Source organism: Pelophylax lessonae (genome assembly GCF_965119305.1).
Source record: "Pelophylax lessonae genome assembly, chromosome: 4".
NCBI classification, from domain to species: Eukaryota; Metazoa; Chordata; class Amphibia; order Anura; family Ranidae; genus Pelophylax; species Pelophylax lessonae.
The window spans coordinates 490,011,433-490,035,782 of NC_138771.1; the positions used below are offsets into that span (position 1 = coordinate 490,011,433).

At 47.3% G+C, this 24,350-nt stretch overlaps 2 protein-coding genes across 2 annotated transcripts in view; both read left to right on the forward strand.

The window, feature by feature from the left end:
- ETFRF1 (electron transfer flavoprotein regulatory factor 1) overlaps window positions 1-24,350 on the forward strand; it is a 305,885-nt gene that overhangs the window by 77,399 nt on the left and 204,136 nt on the right. The window lies entirely within an intron of this gene.
- Window positions 1-24,350, forward strand: part of LOC309554427 (inositol 1,4,5-triphosphate receptor associated 2-like) — a 224,196-nt gene that overhangs the window by 66,549 nt on the left and 133,297 nt on the right. The window contains exon 14 of the mRNA XM_082256145.1: window positions 21,890-22,004. Coding sequence (XP_082112271.1) covers window positions 21,890-22,004 — 115 coding nt within the window. The remainder of the gene's footprint in view (window positions 1-21,889; window positions 22,005-24,350) is intronic.

A 24,350-nucleotide genomic window follows, 5' to 3' on the forward strand; every position in this document is an offset into this window, starting at 1 on the left:
TGACTAAAATGGGCAGAGAGCATATTGGGTGGCAGTCCCTTTTCTTTAAAGTTTTATTGCAGAATGGTTAAGGCTGTGAGGGTAAGGGGTCCCATATACCATAGCAGATCACTTATAGACTCTCCAGATCAATGTTCAGCTTCAGTGTCAGAACCTCTAAGTCAATCCAACAACACTGTAAGCACATTCCCAGATTTCAGTGCGCTCTTCAAGTGAGTCATCAGGCCCTTCTGGGAGACCAGCTGCCTTCCTAGCTCTGTCCAGCAAGGGGCCTTCCCCGACAATTTTCTTTGGCACAGCTTCCTCCACATCAGGCAGGATAGCTTCAGAACCACTTCAGCACAGACCACAAACCAGGCCATTGGGTCTAACCGCAGAGCTCCATCCAGCATCATCTCCCTAGGCAGTGGGCACTGTCCCAAATATATATCCCCCCACAGCATGCACCAGTGGCATAAACCTCTTATTGTTTTGGCTGTAGAAAATATAAATATTATTAAACCAGTATTGTTTGTAAAATCTCTATAACCATTGATACCAGTGACAACAGTGAGAGATCACAAGCTAACTTAAGCTTGGGGGAAAAAACAGGTGGAAAACTATACAATCAGCCTGAGCTAACTACAGCCCAGCCAAAAATGAAATTGACATATTAGTCTCTATTTAGGACAAGGGGGCTAAATTTGGAGAGTACAATTGTCTAAAATGTCTGTGTATAATGTAGTTTTAGCAGTACACTTACTTGAAATACCCAAACTCAATCATTGGAGGGGAGTTCACATACCTTTTGGCTATATAGTGTATACCGATTTAGATGCTCACTCAGAATCCCTAGTGAGGGGTTAACTGCAGCTATCGCCCTGTTTCTGGGATGTCTTACAGATACGCCAGGCGGTTTGTCCTTGACATTTTATGATCTGTGTTTACAGTATTTATCGTTCGCTGTAAACATCTAATTTAATTATGCAGCAGAGCATAGCAGGTCCAGGAACTTGATAATCCCTCTCCTTTTTGGGGTGAAAATAATCTTCTCTGTTTATTCTACCCCTGAACATTTAGAATAAAACCTGATGATCATCACCGATGCTTCCTCTGTATTCTTTCCCCTAATCCCCAGATGGTGGAAAGTTACAGCTGATCCTCCATTGCCCTTTTCTGCACCTGTCTTGGATTACAGCTGTACAGAACTTCTCTGATCACATCTCATTTCTTGTATTTTTGTCCAGTGATGGTTTGGGGATGAAATTTGTGTTCAGGTAGAACGTATATGGTTAATGATTTCACATGCTGCCTAATGATGTTCACCTGACACACTCCTGGTGCTAAAGAACAGATCCCTGACACTTCAATTGCAGCACTGGGTTTCAGTTAGCAGTGAAAGTGTGTTGGGTTAACATCTTTGGGTAGTGGGTCCTTGTGGATTACAATGATTTAAATTGCTGGATGCATCGGTTGATGATCTTGAAGAAGGACATATATTGACTTTTTTTTTTTCGGTATACTAACCACTTGACCTCCAGAAGGGTTTAGCCTCCCCCTTCATGACCAAGGCATTTTTTGCTATTTAGCACTGCACTACTTTAACTGGCAACTGCTCGGTAATGCAACCCAAATTAAATTTGATATACATTTTTTTTTTTCACGCAAATAGCGCTTTATATTGGCACCATTTGATAACCACTGTTTATTTTTTTATTAAGTAAACTAAAAAAGACTGCAAATTTTGAAAAAAATATATATATTTTCGACTTCCTGCCATAAAACCTATCCAATAAAATCGAATTTCTTCAAATATTTAGGCCAAAATGTATTCTGTTCCATGTCTTTGGTTAAAAAAAAAAAAACTCCCAAAAAGTGTATGGTAATTGGATTGTGCGAAAGTTATAGCGTCTACAAACTATGATATATATGTGTGTGTATGTGTGTGTGCATATATATATATATATATATATATATATATATATATATATATATATAATATTAGGGATCGACCGATATCGGTTTTTCGATACCGATATTTTGGCCATTGCATATCGGTATCGGCTGATACGAGCCGATATTTTGAACATTTAAAGTTTTGCAACATAAACATAATTTTTGACACAAATCCGTTACTGAACATGTTAATGTTTGTTAACATTTTTAACACTGCAGTCAGTGCAAATTAAACTGCTAGAAAAAAAGGTAGATAACAACAAACAGCTAGACAGTGGATTGGAGGAGTCAGTGGACTACTGCTGCAGTAGTGCACGCACTGAAATGATTTTAAATCACTAGCTGCAGTCAGTGCAAAACTGCTAGAAAAAAAGCTAGACAATGGGGACTGCAGTAGTGATTTAAAATTATTGCAGCAGTGAGTGGCGCACTACTGCATCAGTAGTCCACTGACTCCAATCCATTTCCATCTCAATCTAGACAATGACACTGGTTTGTTTTTTTCTGAAACATATCTGTTGTTGTTGCCTGGCCCTGGGATAGTGGAGGAGGTATTTCAAAATCGCATTGATGTTCATTTTGTTTTTTCTGTGCTGCATGATATAATTCAAAATAATGAACTCCTAGATGGGCCCAAAGATTTGACGTATTTTTCTTTTCTGCAGTTACTGATCCCATGCTTCTGTTGTTTGTGCATGTGTTGCACACTGCTGCTTTTCCTGGAGATGGTTGAGACGAGAAATAGTCCCAGAACACACTTTTACTTTTTCTGTCTTCATCCATCTCCATTGCAATTTGAAAGAGACAATGTTAAAAAAATGGCTGGTGGCTGCTGGCACCCTGCCCTGCTGTGGGTGGCTTGTTGGCACCCTGTTGTTGGGTGGCTTGCTGGCACCCTGTTGTTGGGTGGCTTGCTGGCACCCTGTTGTGGGGTGGCTGGCTACTGTCACCCTGTTGTGGGTCGGTGGCGTATGCCTGGCACTGTGGGTGGCTTTCTGGCACCCTGTTGTGGGTGGCTGGCTTGGTGTCACCCTGTTGTGGGTGGCTGGCTTGGTGTCACCCTGTTGGTGGGTGGCTGGCTTGGTGTCACCCTGTTGGTGGGTGGCTGGCTTGGTGTCACCCTGTTGGTGGGTGGCTGGCACCCTTTGGTGGGTGGCTGGCTGGTACAGGCCCAGGGTCTGTGGCTGGCTAGCTGGTACAGGCAGGGCCTGTGGGTGTGTGGGTGGCTGGCACTGGGCAGCTGTGGGTGGGTGGGGTGTAAGTGGCTGTGGCGGCTGTGTTAAACACACTGTGCACTATGACTGTATTGTATGAGAATCATTCACGGTCACACTCCCGACTCGAGTCCAGACTCCAGTATGTGGCCACGGCGGCTGTGTTAAACACACTGTGCACTGTGACTGTAGTGTACACTCACTGTCCCGACTCCAGACGAGGCTGAGGAAGGCGACCTAAGAAGGCGGGAGATGTCCCAGTAGTGCGTGGAGGCGCGTGGCGCAACATAAGCGATGACCTCACGACAATATCGACGACCTCAGGGGCCAATTCCGATATATCGGGGAAAGTGCATATAGACCCTCGATATGTCGGCATTGCCGATAATCGGTTGCGTGCGTGCGTGCGTGTATGTATGTGTGTGTGTGTGTGTGTGTGTGTGTGTGTGTGTGTGTATATATATATATATATATATATATATATATATATATATATATATATATATATATATATATATATATATATATATATATATATTGGAATTTAAACAGCTTTAAATGCTATATTGTAATGGTGGTGATCAGTGAAGTGTGACTGTAATAGTGTGGTGGGCAACCTGGCGCTAGTAGACATTGGCTGGGAGGGTCACTAGCTGACACTGTCGCTAGTAGCACTAATGCAGTGATGATATTAGGGGTGTCAAACTCAAGAGTTCTTATGGGCCACATCAGCATCATGGTTGCCCTCAAAAGGCCTGTTGTATCTGTAATACTAGATGTCCAGAGCACCCCCCCCCCTTCCTTACCATCAGAAGTCAAGAGTCCCCCTCCCTCCCTTACATCACAGTACACCCCCCTTACCTTATGCTACTGCCAGGAAGAAGCTGAGGGCAAAGGTGGGAAGCTAAAAAGCAGAAAGTGCAGGGTCTGGAAGAGGACCCAGAGGAGAGCTGGAGTCAGCTGCCAGAGTCTGCTGAACGCTGAGATGAGTGAGTGCTGCAGCTTCTCTGTAGAAGACATTCTGTTCTCAATGCTGCTGACTGCTGAGATGGGGTTGGGGGGTGGCAGAAACGAGCCTCTCCGAGGGCTGCACGGAGAAGCACAGGATCTGGTGGAGGAGTTGTCATCCTCTCTTCAGCCAATTGCCAAGACAAGTTTGGGGCGGAGACGAGGGGGGTGCTGCAGCTGCAGGAGAGGTGTGAGGGTCACTTAAAATTATAGCATGGGTCGGTAATGGGCATGAGCTCCCCTAACCTGGAGGAAGGCCCTTCATGTACCTGCCACCCGTTAAAGGACTTTTCTAAGGTATCTGTGTGTTTACATTAACATCTTTGTAGGAATGGATATGGGATATTAATGTACCCCTGTACACTTTTCCCTGGGAGGGGGTAGATATGTAAGAGCAGATTCCGCAAAAAGGCCCATGTCCCCCAAATAACCCTCACTTTAAGTATGGTATGTGAAGGGGTGGGTGCACTCTTGATTATATTCTTTTCCTGATGCATACCTGGAGAGAAGGCTAGATTAAAGGGAACCCCAAACGCGCCCCCCCCCCTTCTTTTTTTTTTTTAACTTTTTAAAAAGACTAGATCATATTGTCCCATAACACTTTGTGCGGCTTTACGCCTCTTTCATACCAATCCCTGTGCCCTTGTGAAGGTCTGTCTTTAGCCGCCTGGGATGTGCAGGTGTTCCATGGAGGGTCATGCAAGCAGCCTGCTCAAATCAATGACAGGTGGCCAGCTGCATCTCTCCACTAGCCGCCACATCCCGATGTGCACATCTGTGTGGATCTGATACATGGATCACATCGCATTCAGATTGCACATGTGAATTGGGCCTTAAGGCATTCCCCATGCACGCAATTTAAATGATTTGTGTATATTCAATGTTTCCCTTTAAGCCACATCCAAAGCTTCACTACTTTACGCATGTTGCCCTTTAAGCCACATCCAAAGCTCCACTACTTTACCGATGTTGCCATGTAAGCCAAAGCTCCACTACTTTACGCACATTTTTACATTTTTGTTTTTTTGCATTGGTTTTTTGCATGTCCGCTGTGGCAGTGCCCAACTACTCATGATCTTTTATTTAACAATAGCTTGCTTATTGCTATTAAAAAGCCAAAAATGTGCTTGTTTCGACTTCCATTTACTTTAGAAGGGTTTGATGCTAAGTTTGGGGTTTGCAGACTTTCCTCTGGGTTCGCTGAACCCAACTCTAATGAAACCCAGGCAGACTTGCTCATCTTCAGCGGCAGCCTATACCACCTGCTCTCCAGGATCACTTATTGGCCTTGAGGGACGTTTAGCTTTTGATGTCTCCCGAGAGTTTGTTTGGAAGCTCCTCTGACGGCGCTGTATGTTAGATGTCTCTCTGGTGCTGCAATAAAGTGATGGTATTCAGCCATCTGTCATCCTTTTTTATAGATGCCGAAAAATCGCTTTTGGACGCTTAAGACTTTCAAAGCTCTAAAGTTTTGAAAAGTAGCAGAACTCTGGAAGAAGTGACAGGAAGGCCTTTGAGGTTCTGCAGAGTAAAGTCGACTGATGCTTTATTTTGGCTGCAGCCAGAAATGAATTAATTGTTTTCAAATTTGTTGGGCTTTATGTATTGAATGATTTAAAAGTGATCCCAAATGTTCAGGGGTGGTGCCAGGGGTGCACTTGGGTATACTTTAGCACCCCAAAAAATTCTCAAAACACCCTCATAGTAACCATTTTACTGTATTTTTTTTATTGGTTGAGCCATATGGACTTTTTTTTTTTCAACCTTACTATATCTAACTATGTAACCCCATCAGCAGCCACCCAGGAGGGTGCTTCAGGGAAGAGGTTCATAGTGAGCAGCCTGGGTCTACTGCCTATTATAATGACCGCTGGTAGACCTGGCCTCCTGATGAGCTGTCCCAAGACTGGCCCTGTGTATACAGGTGCTCAAGCATCTGCCCATAAAAGGGGGCATGCTGGTTACAAATATATAATGGGGGCAGGCACACAATCCTAGCTCCCAACTGTCCCTCATTTCGAGGTCCTGGCCCTGATTTGGAACAAAGTCCCTCTGTCCCTCTTTTCCCCCTCATTTGGCCCTCATTTTGGTCTGATTTATATAGTTTATAAAATGCAATATTTATCAAGAGGTTTTTCAGCACTAAACCTTTCATTAAATTCCTAAATTGCTGTACTTCTATATTCCAAAAACCAATATAAAGAAATAATAGTGTTACAAAAGCGTTTTTTTTTTTTTTGGTACAATTCTCCTTTAAGGGGTCGAGCCAGGGGGTGTGTCTTATGCGTACATAGTTTTGCTAATAGGTGTCCCTCGTTTCCATCTCAGACATTTGGGAGGTATGGCACAATGGGCACCATTGTAATGACCACACTATGCAGTGACCACCAAAGTAGAAGGGAGATCTAGCCAACCTGGTTGATTTATCAAAACTGGAGAGTGCAAAATCTGGTGCAGCTCTGCTCAGTGACCAATCGTCTTCCAGGTTTTATTGACCAAGCTTAACTGAACAAGCTGAAGTTAGAAGCTGACTGGCTACCATGCCCAGCTGCAACAGATTCTGCATTCTCCAGTTTTAGTACACCTCCCCCTTTTGTCACCTTCTCACTGCCGGTTTTACCTTAGAAAATACTGACCCACCACGTTGCAACAACAAATGCACACAGTTGAAGGGCAGTTGTGGCGTGGCCCCCATTAAACTGAATGTCATCCATCGAATGCAACATGCTATTTAATTTTTTCCATGGCTGCAAAATTAATAAGGGGTTACACTTGTTATTGACCACCAATGTAGGAGGGGTACACTAACCACCAATGTTGGAGGGGTACACTGAGCGCTGGCCACCAATGGAAGTGGTTACACTGAGCGCTGGCCACCAATGGAAGTGGTTACACTGGGCACGGGCCACCAATGGAAGTGGTTACACTGGGCACGGGCCACCAATGGAAGTAGTTACACTGGGCACGGGCCACCAATGGAAGTGGTTACACTGGGCACGGGCCACCAATGGAAGTGGTTACACTGGGCACGGACCACCAATGGTAGTGGTTACACTGGGCACGGACCACCAATGTTAGTGGTTACACTGGGCACGGACCACCAATGTTAGTGGTTACACTGGGCACGGACCACCAATGTTAGTGGTTACACTGGGCATGGACCACCAATGTTAGTGGTTACACTGACAACCAATGTAAGTGGTTACACTGAGCGCTGACCACCAATGTAAGTGGTTACACTGGACACGGACCACCAATGTAAGTGGTTACACTGGACACGGACCACCAATGTCAGTGGTTACACTGGACACGGACCACCAATGTTGGTGGTTACACTGACAACCAATGTAAGTGGTTACACTAAACAAGTGCTGCATAATTCTTCCAGCACTAACATAGCACCCCCAAAAAAATTGTCTTGAGCCGCCCCTGCAAATGTTCTATAAAGTGTAGCAATGTAAACTGGGCATTATTATGCAAATGTGTATAGCACTTCTGGGTAATGTCAGTGTAAGATTTTCAGGTGGGGATGCACCAATACCCATACTCATGAAAATGCTCCCGATACAGAAACTGATATTTTGTGATGCAATTTGCATTGATACAAAATAAATGGGAGCAAATCGCACTGCAAAGAATTGCATGCAATTTGAAAAGGAATGCGGTGCAATCGGGGTAGATAGGGAAGCGCCATCTACTGGGCAGTTTATTCACCACTTGCATTTCAGAATATTTACCCCCCTTCATGACCAGGCCATTTTTTTGTGATACGGCACTGAGTTACTTTAACTGACAATTGTGCAGTCATGCAACACTGAACCAACCATGTCATTTTTTTCCCCACAAATAGAACTTTCTTTTGGTGGTATTTGACCACCTCAGTTTTTATTTGTTGCGCTATAAACAAAAAAGGCCGATTTGGAAAAAATTATAGATTTCTTTGTGCTATAAAACATATCCAGTAAAAAAAATCAAATTCCTTTGCCTGCAGCAGATTGATGACATCATCCTAGCCTAGGCAAAGTCACTAGCTGGAGCTGAAGTTGGCTTTTGTTTGATAAAGGTGGAGCTTTATGGAAAATGACATTTTTGTGTATCATGGAAGTCCGGAATCCATGCAGATTTGTAATGTTGTTGACCTATCCACTTTTACTGTTTGAGGCAAGTTTTGGTGTGTGTATACACATTTTAAACGTGTACTGATCCATATTTTTCTATTTTATAACCAGACCTGTTGTGTTTCCCTCTAGTGGCTGTTTATATGTAAGACAGTCTAATAAATGGAGTCTGTTTTCAGTCAGTGTGATGAGACTCAGCTTTGCATTCAGAGGAAGGAGCAGTAAACCACAATCATTGTGCAGCACTGCTAAGCAGAAAGTAGAGACTGCATATGTAATCATCCATTATTGCTGGCCCCCATTTACATTTGTAGTATACATTGTAACCAGAAAAATCCTTTCCAAAAAGTGAGGGGAAATCTTAACAGGACACAGAAAGCAAAAAAATTAAAAATACCAGAGCCTCTAGCTCTTCTCGGGGGCTCCATCCAAAATGCAATAAAATATTTTATCTGGTGTTTGGTTGTAATTTTCAAGTAGATTAATGATGGTTAGCTTGGTTCCTCACTTGGTGTTCACATCTTTCCGGTGTGTCTCACTCCTCCTGCTTTAGCCTTTAAAACATAGACCCTAAAGTAGAATTCTGGGCAAAAGTTATTTTCATTTTGGATAGAGCAAGGGAGGGTTATAATTTTTATTTATTTTTTTACCCCATCTGTGTCCCATTGCGGAGATTTCCCTTCACTTCCTGTCCCATGGCCTAACAGGAAGTGAGAGGAAATCTCTGCAAGTTAAGGGAGTTTCTTGGTCACCAGAACTAGTGTCCCCATTGGAAGATTTCCCCTCTGTTACTTTTCTGGGGACAACCAGATTTTCTTTATAGTAAACTACACCAATAGAGAGGGTGAATCTCCATAACAGAGGCACAGTCAGCAATAAAAACCGACAAGCGTTCTAATCCCTCTGCAATCTATCCAAAACTAAAAAAAAAAAAAGTTTTGCCTTTTTTAGTTGTACTTTAAAGTGTAACTCAACTTTTGTTGAGAAAAAAACATTCCCCTCTGGGTAATCTCTGTACATTGCAAGGATTATAACAACCTTTGTTGCAGATTCTTACATTTTTTTGTTTTTCTGAAGAAATCCCTGTGTGTTCCTCTGTGCTGAGTGGGTCTAATGGGAGTGGCTTCATAATTATCAATCAGCTGTGCAGCTGCAGGGCTCTAATGAGGAAATCTGCTGGGCCTGCATCTCTTTAGACGTGTTCCTATTGGGAGAATCTCATCAAAAATGACATTTTTGTTTCAGGAGATGCCTGACATCTGACTTTTATGTTAGGATGACTTCTGGGAAAATCAGTTAGCCAATCACACAAACCGGAAATGATGTTTTTGGGGGAGAATTCTGTGTACAGAACAGCTCCAGGCAGCCAAATTTCATTGCATTTTCAGAACATTACAGCAGCTGCAGAGTGAAAAGGAAAGGTCATTTTTAATAAGGTCCAATTACAATATGGCTTGTGTTTTATGCTATGTTTTTTCTTTAGTTGCTATTTTTTTTCCCCACAAAAGTGGAGTTACCCTTTAGGTTAAAAGGACTGAGACCCCCTCATGGTGTTCACAGCAGGTAGGAGGAGATGGGAACTCAGTGGAGCAGTTTGGGCTTCTCAACAAATACAAAGAGCTGCTGGGTGATTCAGCTGTCCTCCACCCTAAAGTGTGTTATTCCTTTTGTGCTGAGCCCTGGAGCTTTTATAGGCCAACCTTCCCAGCTGTATACAGAGATGCTGTGTATATTATATACATTATTGTGCACAAGCTATTACATTAGGGTGTGCACCCCAGAGCACAAACACACATGCATGTATATCAGTAGAGCAGTGGATGGTGCCTGCAGAGCAGAGATAGCATACTTGCCAACTGTCCCTTTTTTCCTGGGACAGTCCCTGCAAATAGGAGCCTGTCCCATGTAATTTATATTGTCCCTGGAAGCGCCTGTTAATCGGGCTGCCAATAAATGTTACACAGTAGTAGTGCAGCTGAATGGGAGAATTATTCCAACTCTGCTACTGTGGCCTTAAGTTTGAAATTCCCTTTGTAATTTCCAGGGCCGGTTTTAGACAAAGTGTGGCCCTGGGCAAACCTAAAAGTGGGGCCCTAGGGCCGGACTGGGAATGAAAACCAGCCCTGGAAAAAATGACATACCAGCCCCATAGCATTGCATCATTATACCAGCGCAACGTCATTTCTCTATCGCTCATTGACAGACGTAGTCTTCTTGATTCTCAAGAGCTGGGTTATGTTGTCTCCGCAGGAGTAGGACTAGGCAGAATGACAAAACGTTCTGGCTCCACCCTAGGGGCAGTCCCTGAGGGTATATCCTCCCTCTCTCTGCTACAGGGAATCAGTTTTTTTCTGTCTAGTCAGGAGTAAGGACCTAAGTTCCTTGCTGGGATCTTTTGGTCCTGGCAAGACTTTTTTTCTTTAAGAAAAAGACATTTTTTAGGTAGTTTTTCTCCAGTGTTTTTTCCTGTGAGATCTTCAAGCAAAAATGCCGGACTGGGCGACACTTGTGGTCACCCCAGCCGGCCTACGAGCGCGCGCAGACCATGGCATTGCGCTTGGTCGGCCGCGACATATTCAAGTAAGTATGCGGGGCCGGGCGACGGGCTGGATGTTGAGATCCAGTGGTCACCCCGGTTTCTGCCTAAAAGCGCGTGCAGACCAGTGCGCTGAGTCGGCCGCGACGGAGTCCCAGTAAAGGGACTGACTTTGCGAGTTAAAAGCTCGCTTGGACGCCAGGTACCAGAGAGTCGAGGCGTCCACAAACCCCCACCCCGGTGGAGAGGGTATTGTGAAGAGAGGGTGCCTGTCGGTTCGGTATGGTGAGTAAACGTTCCCTTTTTTTCCTCATTATGAGGCAGTATATATTATGGGCCCCTCCATATATGGTCAGTATATATCTGATACTTACAAGTCCCCCTTGTAATACAGCATGTGTTTGTGGGAAGTGGACTTGGTTCAAGAGCTAACACTCTACCCAGCAGACTGTAACATTACAGCAGACATAGGAGGTATAATCCTACCTTATGTGCAGTGTATCTCTGTAGATCCATATGTCACCTCTAGCAGAGTACAGGTGGTGTGCTGGGAAGACGATATCGGCGGTCCGCCGCCATTTTTCCGTAGACCGAATGCATGTATGTCCTCAGGTCACGCCGGCCGCCATGTTTTTGGAGTCTTATGTCTCTTCTATGGGGGCGGCCATGTTTTGTGAGCCCAGCTTCCTCGTGGAGGGCTGGGAACGCCGGAAGGCGTACACAGGGGGCGGAGCCACGCCTTCTGCCCGGGAAAAAGCAAACAGCTCCTTCCAGTCTGTGTAAGACAGACGCTGGCTGCAGTTTGTTGGAAACTGCACTGCATCGGTTGGTGAGCCTTTGGGGTCCCTCTCTCTCTCTCTGGGATCGAGAAGCAGGTACTCTGAGGGGCGCTATTGCGCTAGGGGGAGACACACAAAAAAAAAAAAAAAAAAAGAAAGTTTTTTTGTTTTTGCTGGCAAAGGTGTCCTGTATTAACATGGACCCTGCCACTCATGTATCTCCTCCGGATCCCCTCGAGGGGTCTGCGGGATCCTCCAGCACCCCATTGACAATTGAATCTTTGTCAGCTATTATGGAAACTTTTGTGTCCCGGGTGGAAGTGGCTTGTCAGGGACAGGGCGCAAGAAAGCGACCCCCGCCTAACCCCTTATTATCTGAAACCTCGGATTCAGACTCTGAGCCTATTTCTGCAGTTGCAGGTACTTCATCTGGTATTGGTATCTCGGGTCCTGTCTCTTCAGACAGTGAGGAGGATGTTTCGGCATCCGCCATAGCCCGAGAGGAAGCGTTGGTAAACGCACTCATTGTATCTGTTCAAGAGACTTTAAGGTTACAGGGTATTCCATCAGAAATAGCTGAAACTGAGATCCCTTTTGGGACTAAAAAGCGCATCAAAGTGGCAAAGGTTTTTCCATTGCCCAAATGTTTTGGCAATCCAATCGATGAAGAATGGCGTCTGCCAAAACGCACTTTTAATATTTCTAAACGCATTGACAGGCGTTATCCGTTTGAGGAAACCCTTATTAAGAAATGGACAGAACCACCTGTGGTGGATTCACCTATTGCTAGATTGAATAAAGCCACGGTTATTCCTTTAGAAGACGCTCCGTCTTTTAAAGATCCAGTGGATCGCAAGATAGAAGCTATGTCTCGCACCATGTTTTCCTTGATTGGATCAGCTTTCAGGCCAATAATTGCTATTGGTCTGGTTTCGCAGGCTGTAACTGAATGGACCAAGTGGTTACGCCGGGACTTAGAAGAAGTCCCTCAGGCGGTATCAGATTTGTTGGAACAAATGATACAGGGGTTACAGTTTGTATGTGATGCGGCGTTAGACGCCACTCCATTAATGGCGCGAGCATCAGTCTCAGCAGTGGTTCTCAGGCGTACACTGTGGCTAAAAGGTTGGTTAGCCGACCAAGGTTCCAAAAAAGCATTGGCTAATATCCCCTTTTCAGGAGAGCGTCTATTTGGAGCCAACTTAGATGAGATCATTAAGGATCTCACCGGTGGAAAAAGCACCTTTTTACCGCAAAATTTTAAAAGGTAGAGGAACTCGTCAAAGACGAGGGCCTTCTTTTTCTGCTCACAAGAGGTTTTTTCGTCCAGCGGGTGAAAAAACTAAGTCCTCCAAAGCTCCTGCAGGAGGCGTCAGGGGTCGTTGGTCGGGCAAGCAAAAGCCCGCCCCCTCCAGACCTGAAGATAAACCATCCAAAGCCTGAAGGTGCGCCCCCACCCATAACTGGGGTGGGGGGACGTCTTCGCCGGTTCCCGGATCCATGGCTTTCCAGAATCCCGGACAAATGGGTTTGCGAAGTCATAAAGTCAGGGTACAAGATCGAGTTTCGATCTCTCCCACCGGCGCGATTCTTCCCTTCCAATATCCGTCTATCCGCAGATCGTTTAGAAGATCTGCGGAGAGCAGTCACAGATTTACTACAACAAGGAGTGGTAGTCCACGTTCCTTGGACAGAACGGTTTCAAGGGTTTTATTCAAACCTGTTTACAATACCCAGGAAAGAGGGCAAAGTGCGTCCAATTCTGGACTTAAGAGCACTCAATTCTTTCGTCAACATAGAAGATTCTGAATGGAGTCCATTCGCACGGTAGCAGCCTTCCTGCATCCAGGGGATGTCCTAGCGTCCATAGACATCAAGGACGCTTATCTTCACATTCCCATTTTCGCAGGACATCAGCGTTTTCTACGCTTTTCCGTAGAGGAGAACCACTATCAGTTTGTGGCGTTACCTTTCGGTCTCGCCACGGCTCCGCGGGTCTTCACAAAGGTGTTGGCCCCAATGTTGGCACTTCTGCGCCAAAGAGGTATATCGATTCTAGGTTACCTAGACGATCTTCTGCTTCATGCAGAATCTCCTCAGACCTTGCTACAAAACATAGAAATTACTATGATTTCTTTACAGGAATTCGGGTGGCTGGTGAACCAGCAAAAGTCATTTCTGGTTCCCACCCAGAGGCTCGAATATCTGGGTCTAATTCTAGACACAGTCAGGACGAGAGTTTTCCTTCCGGTAGGGAAACTTCGAAAGATTCAATCAGCAGTCCAGTTGTTACTGTCCAACAGCTGGTCTTCCCTTCGGACGTGCATGAGGGTTCTGGGGTTGATGGTGGCTTCATTCGAAGCAGTCCCATTTGCCCAGTCCCATACCCGAATTCTTCAGCAAGAGATTCTTCTCAGATGGAATCGGAATCCGGAATCCCTGGACAATCAGATACGATTGAGCAAACAGACCAGAGAGTCTCTGGTTTGGTGGCTTCGGTCTCCAATGCTCAGCCAGGGAAAGTCATTTCTGCCAATATATTGGACGATAGTGACCACGGATGCCAGTCTATCCGGATGGGGAGGAATTCTTGGTCAGTTATCTGTCCAGGGACTTTGGTCCCCGGAAGAATCCAGGTTACCGATAAATGTATTGGAACTGAGAGCGATCAGACTTTATCTGATTCACTGGACCGAGCAGCTCCAGGGCAGCCCGGTTCGGATCCAGTCGGACAATGCCACGGCCGTGGCTTATGTCAATCATCAGGGGGGCACCAAGAGTGTCCGAGCGGCCAAAGAAGTGGCTTGCATTCTTCGCTGGGCGGAACGATTTGTTCCAGCAATCTCTGCGGTGTTCATTCCGGGGGTGGAGAATTGGCAGGCAGATTATCTCAGCCGTCAGACCCTGGATCAGGGGGAATGGTCCCTCCATCCAGACGTTTTCCACCAGTTGTGCCTACGGTGGGGCACCCCGGATGTGGATCTGTTGGCATCACGATTCAACAGGAAAGTTCAGAGATTCGTGGCTCGCTCCCGCGATCCTCTAGCAGAAACCGCAGACGCACTGATCGCCCCGTGGGGGCAATACCAGCTAATATATGCCTTCCCTCCTCTCGCGTTACTGCCAAGACTTCTTCGCAGGGTAGAGGAGGAAGGAATCCCAGTAATCCTGGTAGCTCCGGACTGGCCTCGTCGAGCTTGGTACGCCGACGTGGTCAGACTGGTGGCGGACGTCCCATGGAGACTTCCTCTCAGGGAGGATCTACTGTCTCAGGGACCGATCTTCCATCCTGCTTTACGATCGCTGGCTTTAACGGCCTGGCTATTGAGACCCAGGTGCTAAAGGACAAAGGTTTGTCAGCTTCAGTTATTCCTACTCTAGTTGAAGCAAGGAAAGCGACTTCCAGAAAGATTTATCATCGCACATGGAAGTCCTACATTGCATGGTGTGAACCTTTGGGGTTCCGTCCTCGGTCTTATTCGATTAGTCGAATATTGGCTTTTCTGCAACAGGGGGTTGAGCAGAAACTGGCCTTGAGTACTATCAAGGGTCAGGTCTCAGCATTAGCCATCTTCTTTCAGAAGCCTTTGGCTACTCATTCCTTGGTGCGGAATTTCATCCAGGGGGTGCGACATCTGGCTCCGCCAGTGCACGCGCCGTTACCCCCCTGGGATCTTAATTTAGTGTTGTCGGTTCTTCAGAAACCTCCCTTTGAAGATATTAGGGAGATTCCTCTACCCACGTTGTCCCAGAAGGTGGCCTTCTTGGTGGCTATTACTTCTGCACGCAGGGTGTCAGAGCTGGCCGCATTATCTTGTCGTTCACCATATCTGGTGGTTCATAGAGATAAGGTGGTTCTTCGTCCGAATCCATCCTTCCTACCAAAAGTGGTTTCAGAATTTCATCTGAATGAAGAAATTGTATTACCTTCCCTGTGTCCTAAGCCCAGTCATCCTCGGGAATTTGCTTTGCACTCCTTGGATGTGGTCCGGGCGATCAGGGTATACTTGAAAACGACAGACTCGTTTCGCAAGACGGATTCACTTTTTGTGATCCCAGATGGACCCAAAAAGGGGTTACCTGCATCTGCCGCGACCAGTTCCAGATGGATCAGACAGACGGTAGTGCAGGCTTATTCTATTAAGGGTCGGGAGCCCCCGTTCCCTGTTAAGGCGCACTCCACTCGGGCACTTAGTGCGTCATGGGCCTTTCGCCATCAGGCGTCAGTGGTCCAGGTGTGCAAGGCGGCTACCTGGTCGTCGGTGCATACCTTCTCTAAACATTATAAAGTTGATGTAATGGCATCGTCTGATGCCTCATTTGGCCGCAAGGTTTTGCAGGCCGCAATTTGAGGAGACCAGTGGTCTACCTCGAGGGTTTTTTTCCGTTGGAAAATTTTTTCTTTAGCCTCATTCTTTGTTTATAATGAGCCTTTAAAACTTCTAGTTTGGCACCGGTTGGGCCTTCTAGATTGGATTTGATTTTGTCAATCCCACCCCTCATTTGTGGCACTGCTTCTGGATGTCCCAGCTCTTGAGAATCAAGAAGACTACGTCTGTCAATGAGCGATAGAGAAAAATGGATTTTTGTAAGAACTTACCGTAAAATCCTTTTCTCTTAAGCTCATTGACAGACGTAGTACCCGCCCCTCTATCATTGAGTTGGGTTGGGTTAAATTCTCTGTACTGCTTTAAACAGAACTGATTCCCTGTAGCAGAGAGAGGGAGGATATACCCTCAGGGACTGCCCCTAGGGTGGAGCCAGAACGTTTTGTCATTCTGCCTAGTCCTACTCCTGCGGAGACAACATAACCCAGCTCTTGAGAATCAAGAAGACTACGTCTGTCAATGAGCTTAAGAGAAAAGGATTTTACGGTAAGTTCTTACAAAAATCCATTTTTTCAGCGCAACGTCCCTCCCCCCTAATAAAATGCTGATCCCCCTCCCCCTAATTCAATGCTGATCCCCCCCTCCCCCTAATACAATACAGACCCCTCAGTAAGCCCCCCTCCCAGTACAGACCCCCCAGCAAGCCCCCCTCCCAGTACAGACCCCTCAGCAAGCCCCCCTCCCAGTACAGACCCCCCAGCAAGCCCCCCTCCCAGTACAGACCCCCTCAGCAAGCCCCCCTCCCAGTACAGACCCCCTCAGCAAGCCCCCCTCCCAGAACAGACCCCCCAGTAAGCCCCCTCCCAGTATAGACCCCTCAGCAAGCCCCCCTCCCAGTACAGACCCCTCAGCAAGCCCCCCTCCCAGTACAGACCCCTCAGCAAGCCCCCCTCCCAGTACAGACCCCCCAGCAAGCCCCCCTCCCAGTACAGACCCCCCCAGCAAGCCCCCCTCCCAGAACAGACCCCTCAGCAAGCCCCCCTCCCAGTACAGACCCCTCAGCAAGCCCCCCTCCCAGTACAGACCCCTCAGCAAGCCCCCCTCCCAGTACAGACCCCTCAGCAAGCCCCCCTCTCAGTACAGACCCCTCAGCAAGCCCCCCTCTCAGTACAGACCCCCCAGTAAGCCCCCCTCCCAGTACAGACCCCCTCCCAGTACAGACCCCTCAGTAAGCCCCCCTACCAGTACAGACTCCTCAGTAAGCCCCCCTCCCAGTATAGACCCCCAGTAAGCCCCCCTCCCAGTACAGACCCCTCAGTAAGCCCCCTCCCAGTACAGACCCCTCAGCAAGCCCCCCTCCCAGTACAGACCCCCCAGTAAGCCCCCTGCCCAGTACAGACCCCCTCCCAGTACAGACCCCTCAGCAAGCCCCCCTCCCAGCACAGACCCCTCAGCAAGCCCCCCTCTCAGTACAGACCCCTCAGTAAGCCCCCCTCCCAGGACAGGCCCTCCGGCAGCCCCCCTCCCAGTACAGACCCCTCAGTCAGCCCCCCTCCCAGTACAGACCCCTCAGTAAGCCCCCCTCCCAGGACAGGCCCTCCGGCAGCCTCCCTCCAGTACAGACCCCTCAGTAAGCCCCCCTACCAGTATAGACCCCCCAGTAAGCCCCCCTCCCAGTATAGACCCCTCAGCAAGCCCCCCTCCCAGTACAGACCCCTCAGCAAGCCCCCCTCCCAGTACAGACCCCTCAGCAAGCCCCCCTCCCAGTACAGACCCCTCAGCAAGCCCCCCTCCCAGTACAGACCCCTCAGTAAGCCCCCCTCCCAGTACAGACCCCTCAGTAAGCCCCCTCCCAGTACAGACCCCTTAGTCAGCCCCCCTCCCAGTATAGACCCCCAGTAAGCCCCCCTCCCAGTACAGACCCCTTAGTAAGCCCCCCTCCCAGTACAGACCCCTTAGTAAGCCCCCCTCCCAGTATAGACCCCCAGTAAGCCCCCCTCCCAGTACAGACCCCTCAGTAAGCCCCCCTCCCAGTACAGACCCCCCAGCAAGCCCCCCGCCCAGTACAGACCCCCTCCCAGTACAGACCCCTCAGCAAGCCCCCCTCTCAGTACAGACCCCTCAGCAAGCCCCCCTCTCAGTACAGACCCCTCAGTAAGCCCCCCTCTCAGTACAGACCCCTCAGTAAGCCCCCCTCCCAGGACAGGCCCTCCGGCAGCCCCCCTCCCAGTACAGACCCCTCAGTCAGCCCCCCTCCCAATACAGACCCCTCAGTCAGCCCCCCTCCCAGTACAGACCCCTCAGTAAGACCCCCTCCCAGTATAGACCCCCAGTAAGCCCCCCTACCAGTATAGACCCCCCCAGTAAGCCCCCTCCCAGTACAGACCCCTCAGTAAGCCCCCTCCCAGTACAGACCCCTTAGTAAGCCCCCCTACCAGTACAGACCCCCTCAGTAAGCTCCCCTCCCAGTATAGACCCCCAGTAAGCCCCCCTCCCAGTACAGACCCCTCAGCAAGCCCCCCTCTCAGTACAGACCCCCAGTAAGCCCCCCTCCCAGTACAGACCCCCTCCCAGTACAGACCCCTCTGTCAGCCCCCCTCCCAGTACAGACCCCTTAGTAAGCCCCCCTACCAGTACAGACCCCTCAGTAAGCCCCCCTCCCAGTATAGACCCCCAGTAAGCCCCCCTCCCAGTACAGACCCCTCAGTAAGCCCCCCTCCCAGTACAGACCCCCCAGCAAGCCCCCCACCCAGTACAGACCCCCTCCCAGTACAGACCCCTCAGCAAGCCCCCCTCCCAGTACAGACCCCTCAGCAAGCCCCCCTCCCAGTACAGACCCCTCAGCAAGCCCCCCTCCCAGTACAGACCCCCCAGCAAGCCCCCCACCCAGTACAGACCCCCTCCCAGTACAGACCCCTCAGCAAGCCCCCTCCCAGTACAGACCCCTCAGCAAGCCCCCCTCCCAGTACAGACAGACCCCTCAGTAAGCCCCCCTCCCAGTACAGACCCCCCCCAGTAAGCCCCCCTCCCAGTACAGACCCCCCAGTAAGCCCCCCTCCCACTACAGACCCCTTAATAAGCCCCCTCCCAGTACAGACCCCTTAATAAGCCCCTCCCAGTACAGACCCCTTAGTAAGCCTTTCCCAGTACAGTCTACAGACCCCCTTAGTAAGCCCCCCTCCCAGTACAGACAGACCCTTCAGTAAGCCCCCCTCCCAGTAGAGACCCCCAGTAAGCCCCCCTCCCACTACAGACCCCTTAGTAAGCCCCTCCCAGTACAGACAGACCCCTCAGTAAGCCCCCTCGCCTGCGATCACATCACATGCTAGCGCGTGACGTATCGTCTGTGTCACAGGAGGAGGGATCATCTTGTCGGCGCAGTGACAGACATTCTTCAGCAGCCGCCTCAGCCAGTCAGCTCGCCTCACGCATGATGCACCAGCACCGCCAGCGATCCGCCGCGCAGGGGCAGCCGCCTCGTGACGTCACGCCGCTCACAGCGGCTGACGTAGAAGATATGGAGCCCAGCGGGGGGAGGGGGCGGGGCAGCAACCATCATCAGCGGCGACCGACGAGCGGCCCCAATCATTGCAGCGGCGATCAATTCTTAAAGCGGCTCTGCGGGCGGACTTGTCTTAAAGCGGCCAGTCCGGCCCTGGAGCCCGCTGCTGACAGTGTCAGTGACACGGGGCCCCTGGATATTCGGGGGCCCTGGGCAGTTTCCCAGGTTGCCCCCCCCCCCCCCCCTAACGCCGACCCTGGTAATTTCCTGTAATTCTCTCTATTGAGTAGACTCTATAATCTGATAAGTAGGCGAGATTAATTATGCAGAGTGGGCGGAGCTTCAGGGAAGTGGGTGTGGTAAGTAATTGATAGCTGTGCTGCAAAGTGTCCCTGGAATTTTTTTTAAATGTTGGCAATTATGAGATAGGTGTCAGTAGTTTTTTATTTTTACAATTTTTTTTTTATTAGGAGCCTTGTTTGGGGGCTTTGGTGAAATATCAAGGGACTGCAAACAGAGCTTCCTTAGTCTCTTCCTCTGCAGTGCCCAGCTGCACTGGATAGTGAATGAATGGGAAGTTCTCTGTGCTGAGCAGTTTCCTGCTTATTTACAAACTGAGGCATAGTAAATAGTTAACTATGCTTCAGTTAGGAATGAACACAGGAGTTGTACAGACCACTTGCAGTATTCATTCATCCATTCTGAAACATCCCTTGCAGCAGCGGGCAGGGGAGGAGAGGAGGGAAGCAGGCAGCACTGCAGGGGGGGGGGGCACAGGGGGTGCCAGGATGCAGGAGGAATGATCACCTCACAGGGTGATAAGGGCGTGCCCAGGCACAACTGGCACACCCTGTGTGCACGCCTATGAAAATGATCTATCTCTATCTATATCTATCCTATCGTGCCATGTGTATTTGTGTTGATAGTGTATGTATCGGCGCTGCTCCACAGTATGTGTATATATTTAATTGGATAAGCTCGGAATGGGATAGACTAATCAATACTAGGTACCTACGTCCCAAAGTGAGTAGATATGGTATGGGAAAAAGGAGGGGCTGGAGGGACTTTTTTCACCATCTTTCGCCCCTGAAGAAGCAGGTTTCTGCAAAACATGTCGGGCATCCTGGGCACCACAGGAGCTACACTTATCTGACTATGCTGCCTAGTCAGTGAGGGCATTATCCTTTGATATGTCTCATGTTTGATGTAGCCTGTGTACTATATACCATGTAGCTGTCCTCAATTTACATATGCATTTTTATGCTGTACTGTCTATGCACATTTTTTGACATTACATTTTAAACAAGTTTGTTGTATGTAATAACATTTTGGTATTTTACTCTACTTGGTTCGTTTTACTACACTATTGGGCAGTAGACGGTACCCCTTAAAGTCCCTCCAGCCCCTCCTTTCTTTCCCATACAATGTGTATATAAAGTGCGCAATGCAAATACTATATCACCAAATAAATAAATATGCAAATCAAATATATAAATATCAATACTGTACCAAAAATTGTGATAAATTATACATACCCATAACAATGAATATATAAAGTGCCAAGTGAAAGAAACTTGGCACTTTATATATTCATTGTTGTGTATATGTATAACGTATCACAATTTTTGGTACAGTATTGATAATTATATAAGTTATACATACACACAACAATGAATATATAAATTAATATACAAATAAAGTGCCAAGTTTCTTTCACTTGGCACTTTATACATTTTTATATATTCATTGTTATGGGTATGTATAACTTATATAAATATCAATACTGTACCAAAATTGTGATAAGATATACATACACACAACAATGAATATATAAAAAGGAATATATAAAGTGCCAAGTTTGTTTCACTTGGCTCTTTATATATTCATTGTTATGGGTATGTATAACCTATATAAATATCAATACTGTACCAAAAATTGTGATAAGTTATACATACACACAACAATGAATATATAAAGTGCAAAGTTTGTTTCACTTGGCTCTTTATATATGAATTTTTATATATTCATTGTTATGGGTATGTATAACTTATCACAATTTTTGGTACAGTATTGATATTTATATATTTGATTTGCATATTCATTTATTTGGTGATATAATATTTGCACTGGGCGCTCTATTTATATACACATACTGTGGAGCAGCGCTGATACATGCACTATTATCATCTTAAAGGAATATACACCTTTACTATCAGCAGCAGCCTTATATCAGCCATTCTTTATTTCACCTAATTTATTTCTAAGCGCGGGTATATTCACATCCTCAATGTGGATTTGTGTGTTGATAAGCTTGGCTATTGAGAGTTGCTGTGTTTGTTTTATCCGCTTTTTGCATATGACATCAGCGTGCGAGTGCAGCTCGGAGAACACGATCCAGGTGTGAGGCATCCTCCGCCTCCGGTTCATAAAATGTCACTGACGTGTGGTTTCCCCTCTCCGCCTGTACAGGGCTCATGAGCTGGAAGCAACCAGACAGCAGTTAGAGGAAGCCGAGGGACAAGAGAGACACCTCTGCGCTCAGCTGCACCATTCTACTGCTATACAAGAGGACCTGTCCAGACAGGTAAGCCTGAGCCCTCTGTCATGTCACTAGCCAGCATATACTGTACAATGTATCATCTGTGGTTCTTCAAAAGTGCTCTGACTTTATTCCTTTATGTCTGTCTCTGCTTCCACTCTCAGCTGTAAGGCTGGGTTCACACTTGTGCGATCAGACATCGCATGTGATTTGCGCCGCATTGACGCGCAGATCACGTGCGATGTGACTTCAGCCTCACAAACTGGCTGAGATTACATTGCGTTCACACCAAAATGGTGCAGGACCCTTTTTTTGGTTCGCACTGGAATCGGATCACATGGGTGTTCACACCTATGCGATCTGATTACTGCACCATTGGACAGTTCACACTGCGATCTGCTAACCGATCCGGGGGTGTCATTAACTTTACATTGACATTGAGTGGTTTGTGGATGTCCATCAGTGCGCGATTGCAGGATTTTCCCGCATTGCACCAGTGTGAACCGGGCAAAGGCTCCATGCACACTAGCATTTTTTATAAGCTCAAAAAAAAAAGCTAGGAAAAAACGCTGGATAAAAAATGCTGATGAGAGTTTTTGTGTCAGCTTCTAGTAGCTTTTAGAAGCTTTTAGGCGCATTAGCATTTTATTAGTGTTTTTGCAGTACATGAAAGTAGAAAAAAAAGCATTTTAGTAGTATTTAAAAGCAGTTAGGAGCATTCAACATTTTTTTTCTGCTGGAAAAATGCTCCAAAAAACTCTACAAACTTACAAACTATTTTTTTATTACCACTCCTAGACGCTGAAGCTCAAAAGATGCTTAGAGCCTTAAGTAGTGTGCATGGACATATAGGAGAACCCGATTTAGTTGCTAGGAGCAGAAACAAAAAATGCTAATAACAGCTTGTAGGAGCTTAACCACTTCCCGCAAATCAACGTGCCCGTATGTCAGCTCGGAGAAGTGGTTGTACCTGGATGATGCCTGCAGCTGCAGGCATCATCCCGGTACTGGTCTTTAGAGCCAGCAGTCAGCTTTCAGAAGATAAATCCGCGACTCTACCCTGTTCTTCTGTGCCATCGGGAGACCCGAGCAACTAGCTGGCATTTCCGCCGGCTGGTTGGAGTCCCAAACAAAGCCAGATTCTGCTTTGATCGGGTCTCCGATATATTTACCCGGAAGCAACGTCATGACGCCACTTCCGGGTTACTCGGCTGCTAACGGCTGCCGAATTGAAAAAACTGTTGTTGTTCAAAAATTCCGATTTCAGTATTTTTTAATACTTTGAAGTGCAGTGGAGGGGTCGGGGGTCTTTTAGACTGCCGATCCCTCCATAAAGAGTACCTGTCACTGCCTATTACTGTCACAAGGGATGTTTACATTTGTGTGTGTTTTCACGGATTCTAGGGTGAGTCCTCGGGCTTACCCTGAAGTCTAGGGGGAGGATGTGTGGCCCTCAGGTTTCTTCCTCCCCTGCCTCTGGGGTGGTCTCTCTTCGGGAGAGCCCCCCGACCTAGTATTCGGGGTCGGCTTCGGCTTGCCTGAAGAGCGGGGTCTGCCAGGCCTTCTGGCTAGGCAGACTATGTAAACCCTTTGTCCCTGTCAGGAGCCTTGTGCCCCGAGGGATCAGGGTCAAAGTCCTACCCCTTCGGGGGGTGGACTAAAGCACATTCTTAAGTGCACTTTTTAGTGTGTGAATGGGGCCTGACAGATCATTATTTAATGTGATTTTCTATGGCCAGCTTTAAAGTTACAAAAAACAAATACATAAAAATAAACATACTTAGCTGCTCTGTGCAGTTGATTTTGCACATAACAGCGTTATCTCATTCTCAGGTGTGTCTCAGCCAATAAGGCGGGAGAGTCCCAGACGGCTGAGGAACTTGTGGACATCGCTGGACATAGATGGGGACTATTAATTTTGGCAACAAATTTTGATTTAGTTTTAGTCAGTCTTTTGACTAAAATGCCATTTTAGTTTTAGTCATGTTTTTAGTCTTTCGACTAAAATACTATTTTAGCTTTAGTCGTGTCAACTAAAACCCTATACATTTTGGTCAACTACAAATCAAATGGGTTCAGGAAAATTGTAATGTATTGAATGTATTTCTCTAGCACTTAGTGCTGGTTCTCTAGCACTTAGTGCTGGTTCACATTTCTGCGATCAGAGATCGCATGTAATTCGGAGCGCACTTCTCCTAAAATTATATGCGATGACTGTGTGGTGCAAATTCAGTCATACAGTTTGTATGGCTCAATTCGCACCGCAATCGCACTAAAACTCGCACACTACCCTTTTTTTTTTTTTGGTCCACAGCAGAATCGGATCGCATGGTGGTTCACACTAGTGCAATCCGATTCTGTGCGAACTTTCAGATCTCACTGCGATCTGCT